The 6772-nt window shown below is 48.4% G+C and overlaps 1 protein-coding gene across 1 annotated transcript in view; it reads left to right on the top strand.

Annotated features, from left to right (window-relative positions):
- Positions 1–6772, top strand: part of ACAP3 (ArfGAP with coiled-coil, ankyrin repeat and PH domains 3) — a 35898-nt gene that overhangs the window by 17036 nt on the left and 12090 nt on the right. Inside the window, exons 2-6 of the mRNA XM_031062538.1 lie at positions 3267–3383; positions 4135–4254; positions 5129–5182; positions 5446–5504; positions 6064–6247. Coding sequence (XP_030918398.1) covers positions 3267–3383; positions 4135–4254; positions 5129–5182; positions 5446–5504; positions 6064–6247 — 534 coding nt within the window. The remainder of the gene's footprint in view (positions 1–3266; positions 3384–4134; positions 4255–5128; positions 5183–5445; positions 5505–6063; positions 6248–6772) is intronic.

The following is a 6772-nucleotide window of genomic DNA, read 5'->3' on the forward strand; positions in this document are numbered from 1 at the left end:
TTTTGGGGTGAAAAGATTCAGTTCTTGGCCAGTTCTGGGACAGAGCTTCATTCAGAGCTTTTTGGGGTGAAAAGATTCAGTTCTTGGCCAGTTCTGGGACAGAGCTTCATTCAGAGCTTTTTGGGGTGAAAAGATTCAGTTCTTGGCCAGCCCTGGGGACGAGTTTGATTCAAATTATTCAAATATTCATTTTGGGGTGAAAAGATTCAGTTTTTGGCTGGGCTGAGCGTGGCTGGGGTTTGTTCAGGAGGCACAAATGGGATGGGGTGGGATCCATGGGATGGGAACGGGAATAGGGATGAGAATGGGATGGGATCCATGGGATGGGATCCATGGGTTGGAAATGGGAATGGATTCCCACTGCCAGATTCCTCCAGGATGGAGCAGCATCGGGACATCACCTTATTTTTATTTTTTGGGGTGAAAAGGTTCAGTTCTTGTCTGAGTTGGGTTCCTGCAGCTGGGAGAGGCTGAGAGTCGCTGAGATTTTCTCAGGAGGCACAAATGGGATTGGAACGGGAATGGGGATGGGGTGGAATGGGATTAGGATGGGATGGAAATGGGAATGGGGATGGGATTTATAGGATGGGATGGGAATGGGAATGGGGTGGGAATTGTGAGGAGCAGATCTGGATTCCCATTCCCAGATTCCTTGGAACGGTGCTGAGGTGGCATTTCCTCATCCCTGAGGAGTCATCCCAGGTCCCCAGGCTGCTTGTGTAACTCTGCCTTTCATCTCTGACTGCTGGGAGCGGTGGGAGGATGGAAATCTGGGAGTGGAGCTGGCGCAGCCTCCGCCTGTCAGCAGTGAAACCGGGATTCCTCAAGGGAAGCAGCATCGGTGGGATCTGCAATTCCACCAGCCAGCAGGAAAAGGACATTTTAACCCCAAAAATCCAGTGCTCTGGAACTGCATCAGTGAGCAGGAAAAATAAAATTTCAAACCTCAAAAACCCAGTGCTCTGAAATTTCACCAGTGAGCAAGAAAAGGACATTTTAACCCCAAAAATCCAGTGCTCTGGAACTGCATCAGTGAGCAGGAAAAATAAAATTTCAAACCTCAAAAACCCAGTGCTCTGAAATTTCACCAGTGAGCAAGAAAAGGACATTTTAACCCCGAAAAATCCAGTGCTGTGGAATTCCTTCAGTGAGCAGGAAAATAATATTTTTAACCTTCAAAAACCCTAATTCTCTGGAACTGCATCAGTGAGCAGGAAAAACAAACTTTTAACCCCAAAAGCCCCAGGGATGGACTTGGGCATGGTGTGCCCTTGAAGCGTGGGAGGTCAGGTGTTGATCAGGCCCTGAGATGCAGAAAGAAAAATCCCTGAGCGGCAGGACCAGGTGTGGGGGAGGATTTGGGGTTGAATTTGGGATCTTTTTGCTTTCCACTCCCAGCTTATCTCAGAGTTCGTCTCCCCAGGAGTTTCCTTGGGATACAAAAGTACCTGAAAAATGATGGATAAATGTAATTTGCTTTGCTTCCTGGATCTCCTTTAGAGCCAAATAAACCCCTGGGATCTCTGCCCGTGCTTTCAAACCCTTTGGAACCTTTTCCATCAAGCCCATACCAAATAAAAAGCTCCAGTTTTTTGCCCCAGCCCCAAAAACATCTCCCTCCTCCACAGAGCCCAAATTTATCCATGGGCTGGGATAAAAATAGGCAGTAAATTATAGATGAATAAATCATAGAATAGATGAATCAAGAATATAAATGAATAAATGATAGAATTATATTAAATTACAGACAGGAAATCTGCTGCCTTGATTGCAGATTCCACAATGGCTGCTCCTGCTTCCCTGGAAAGAAAATGTTTCCCAGGAAATCCAGCTCTTCCCTCTTTTCCAGCTGCTTTTTGTGCGCAGCTATCAGCAGCACGAGGAAACCGAGTGGAACAATTGGATCTGGCAGCAGATGCATGAAGGCACACGAGCCCCAAACCCAGGCACCAAAAATAGCTGAAACGGGGGAAAAAACCTGAAAAGAGCCTTTTTAACGATTCCTTTTCTTTCCAAAGCTTTGCCCCCGGCACAGCCACGCTGCTGTTTGTGTGTGTGGGAGGCAGAGCAGAGTGGGAGAGCTGCTGTTTCTTTATTTTATATTTCTTTGGTTTGTTATTCCATGGAAATGCTCCTTTTTTGCTGTTGTTTTTTGGCTGTGTTTTTCATGTTTTCCAAGGGCTGGTGGTGGGCAGAGCCCTGGGCACGGAGCTCCAGCCTGGATTTCATTTTCCAGGGGGTTTGGAGGGAGTTTAGGAAGGAAAAAAAGGACAACCCAGCATTTTTTTTTACTGGAGATTATTCCTAGGATCAAGACACCCAGAGCTTCAGACAGAAGTCCTGATGGTTCCTGCAGGAATTTTGCTGTTCCCTTTGGATTGTCCTGTCCTTTTCCTGAGAGCAGGACGAGTTTGTGTCCCTCCAAATCCCGTCCCTGCTGCTCAGGGCTGGGATTTTTCCAAATTTGAGTGCAATATTTCATGAACCAACTTTAAAAACCTTGATCCTACACACCTAAGAAGCTCCCTGACTAAAATTAGGATTCCAAACCCGTGGCGGTGTGAGGTTTGACCTCATTCCCAGGTGTGTGGTTAAAGAAACCAACCCCTGAGTGCTCTGCCAGGGAACACCCTCAGCTCTGCAGGGTTTGCTGCTCTCTGCCCTCCCAAAATTCATTCCAGGAGCACATTCCTGAGTCTGGGAATGCCTCCTGCGAGTGGCTGAGGTCACAAGGGAGGCCTGGTGACCTCTGCAGCTGGGCTGTGGCAGCTCCTCGCTGTCACATCTGCCTGCTGGCGTGGAAAAGGAGCCGATCCCAAAATCCTGGAGCGGATTCATCCCTATCCAAGCGCAGCCCCGCGTGTGTGGAGGAGCTTTTTGGTGTTCAGAGGCCCAGGGGCTGCTCTGTGTGGGTTTCAGGGGTGGTTCCTGAGCTTTAAAGGTCATAATTCAGCACTTCAGACAGCCTGGAAATGGGATTTGGTGGTGCTGGAATGAGGAATTGGTGCCTGGTGGGGCTGGATGGAACAATGGTTATCCCTGTGTCAATTAGCACCACTGCTAATTAACAGAACAATGCCACTAAATGAATTTGCTGGGGGTGTCTTCCCAGCCCTGGGATCATCTGGATCATCTCCATCTCTTTTTCCAGCTCTGAAATTCATTCCTGAGGGATTTAGCGCTGGCATCCCAGTGGGAATAATGAGTCCCTCAGCCCCTCTGATCCTCCCTCACCCCTTCCTGGCCTCCTACCCAATCATCACTAGCTGCCAATTAACGATTCCTTGCTGCTAATTAACAATTCCTCCTCGCTGCTCTGTTGCAGGGCAACCATCGATGAGGTGGAAACGGATGTGGTGGAGATCGAGGCCAAGCTCGACAAGGTGAGGGCAGATTGTGGTCTGAGGGGGACTGCTGGATCCCCTGCTCAGAAATGGGGTCTCTCCAGGTGCCCCCCAAAATCTGAGCCCTTTTCCAGCTCATAAGTTGATGTTTAGCACCTCAGGCTTGTCCCCAGGACTCCTCTGAGCTGGGATAAGAGCTCCAGTCCAGCTCCTCCTGGGACAGGCTGTCCTGTCCCAGCTTGGGATTTCATCCCTGTCCTGGGCTGGGATTTGTATCCCTGTCCTAACCTGGGCTGGGATTTTATCCCTGCCATTTTCTGGGTTGGATTTTCCCCTTGTCCTGTCCTGGGCTGGGATTTTACCCGTGTCCTTTCTTGGGTGGGATTTTGTCCCTGTCCCAGGGTGGGATTTCCCCCTGTCCCACCCGTGACAGTTCCCAGCACAGCAGGGACGGGAAGGGCACCGGTCCCAAAGCTCTGGGCTGGGTGTGGGACAGAGCCAGGCTGGTCTAAAGCCTGTGCTGAGCTCATGTCTGTGTGTCCCCTTGTCCCCATGTCCCTGTCCCCATTTGTGTCCCCATATCCATGTCTCCATGTCCCCATGTGTGCCCCCGTGCCCATGTCCCTGTCCCCATGTCCATGTCTCCGTGTGTGTCCTCATGTTCCCATGTCCCTGTCCCCTTGTGTGTCCCCATGGCCCTGTGTGTGTCCCCATATCCATGTCCCCATGTGTGTCGCCCTGTCCCTGTGTCCCCATGTGTGTCCCCATGGCCCTGTGTGTGTGTCCCCAGCTGGTGAAGCTGTGCAGTGGCATGCTGGAGGCTGGCAAGGTTTACATCACCACCAACAAACATTTCGTCAGCGGCGTGAGGGACCTGTCCCAGCAGTGCAGGAAGGACCAGATGATCTCGGTGAGCCTGGGGGTGCTCAAATTCCTGACTGGGGGGGGCTGGGGGTGCTCAGATCCCTGTTCCTGTCTCAGGGGGAAGATCCCTGCCGCTGGGAATGGATCGCAAATCCAAGCCCCTCACGCTGCTTAAGCAGCCACTGAAAATGAGATTTGGTGGGAAATCAGAGTGAGATCCACTCAAAATGAGATTTGTGTTTGGAGGGATGCAGAGAATCTGATAATACCAGGCTGGGAGGTCAGAGATCCATTTAAAATAGGATTTGCTGGGAGGTCAGGGTGAGATCCATTTAAAGTGAGATTGGGTGAAAGGTCAGGTGAGATCCATTTAAAATGGGCTTTGCTGGGAGGTCAGGGTGAGATCCACTCAAGTGGAGCTCTGGAGGTGAGATGCAGGCTCGGCAATGTAGGTCAGTGAGCAGCAGGGATTTGGGAGGTGAGCAGCCCACGCAGAGCTGCGCACGTGGAGCTCAGTTCTGCCCTGCCAAGGAAAGGCTCCAAGGGCTCAAAACCCTCCCTGGCAAGGACCAGGGGCTCCTCAGAGCCTTCCCGAGCCTCCCCCCAGCCCTGGCAATGAGGGGCAGCTGCTTCTCTTCACTGCCAGGTCCCTTCACCTTATTTATTTGTATTTTATTTTTAATTCTTTATCTATTTATTTTATTTAATTTTTATTTCATTTTATGTTATTTTATTTTTTTATTGTATTTTATTTCCTTTTTATTGTATTGTATTTTATTGTACTGTATTGTATTTTATGGAATTATTTTGTGGGATTTTATCCCTGTCCTTTCCTGGGATGGGATTTTCCCCTGTCCATGTATTGTATTTTCTTTTTATTGTTGTATTTTCTTTTTATTGTTGTGGTTTTTTTTTTTCAGGAGTGCCTGGATAAATTTGGGGACAGCCTACAGGAAATGATCAATTACCACATGGTAAGGAGCTGCCTCCGCCTCTCCCCTTGGGTGCTGATGTCCCCTGCGTTTGCCACAAAGAGAGGTCCTGCAAGGGGGACAAATAAAAGGAAGAGAATTCACCAAAATCTTACACTCCAGAATTTTTTTCCTTCCTTCTGGGCAGCAGAGGGAGGACACGCAGGGCCCTGAGGAGGATTTTGGCTGGTAGAAAACCTTTTTGGGGCAGATTTTTCCCCCTTTTTCAAAATAATTGATATTTTTTCCCCTCTTCTCTCTTCCAGATCCTGTTTGACCAGGCCCAGAGATCGGTCCGGCAGCAGCTGCACAATTTTGTCAAAGAGTGAGTGTTTGTTTAGTCTTTGTCTTTTCCCTTTGATTTTCAGCTTCCTGAGCTTCCCATTCCTCCTGTCCTGGGAATGCAGGGAGCAGAACCAGAACCTCTCTGCAGGGCTGATCCTGCAGGATAAACCCATCCCAAAACCCATCTGCAGGGCTGATCCTGCAGGACAACACGTCCCAAAATCTGCAGGGCTGATCCTGCAGGATAAACTCATCCCAAAGTTCAGATCCTGCAGGGCTGATCCTGCAGGATAAACCCATCCCAAAATCCATCTGCAGGGCTGATCTCCAGGCAAAACCCATCCCAAAGTTCAGATCCCTGCAGGCCAAACCCATCCCAAAACCCATCTGCAAGGCTGATCCTGCAGGATGAACTCCTCTGAAAAACCAGATCCTGAAGGGCTGATCCTGCAGGATGAACACCTCAAAGTTCTAAAGGATGTCTAAAGAAGGACTTGGCTGAAGCTGGAATGGACGCGCTGGGCTGAGCTGGGATCCTGCTGGCGCCCACGTTTTATTCTCACTTTCGAACCCTGATTTCTCCCCATGTGTGGCCCCAGTGACGTGAGGAAGTTCAAGGAGACCAAGAAGCAGTTTGACAAGGTGCGGGAGGACATGGAGATCTCTCTGGTGAAGAACGCGCAGGCGCCGCGGCACAAGCCGCACGAGGTGGAGGAGGCCTCGGGCACCCTGAGCATCACCAGGAAATGCTTCAGGCACCTGGCCCTGGACTACGTGCTGCAGGTGGGGGCACTTCGCCCGCTGAAGCCTCAGGGTTTCAATTTTCCATTTTTCAGTTTAGTGGGTGGGTCTGGGCTTCATATTAGGGGAAGTTATCCTGCTCAAATTCAGGATTTTCCTGATTTTCCTGGCTTTTTATTTTTTAAAATTTCAATTTAAATCCTACATTAGGCTCTCTTCACAGAGTAAGGATGTTGGATTAGGGTTTGGGTTTTTTTATTTAGAAATGGGGTAACTGAGAGGTGTTTGAAAAACTTTTATTCCATTTTCAGTCTCATGTGAAGGGTGAGACAATACAGATGTTATAATTCACACCATCACAATCAGAAGTTAACTATTTTCTTAATTTCTTAGTTATACTAATTTCTAAATTATAATACATAATAATTTTATTACTAATTTCTTAATTATATTGTGTTATAAGTGTTTCTTGGCCTATCAGTGTTAGTTATACCATGCTGTAAATGCTTTAATAATCTAAAATTACCCTTTTAATAAATAATTTCAATAAATTCTATAAAAATTATA

The sequence above is a fragment of the Geospiza fortis genome, unplaced genomic scaffold (assembly GCF_000277835.1).
Source record: "Geospiza fortis unplaced genomic scaffold, GeoFor_1.0 scaffold662, whole genome shotgun sequence".
NCBI classification, from domain to species: domain Eukaryota; kingdom Metazoa; phylum Chordata; class Aves; order Passeriformes; family Thraupidae; genus Geospiza; species Geospiza fortis.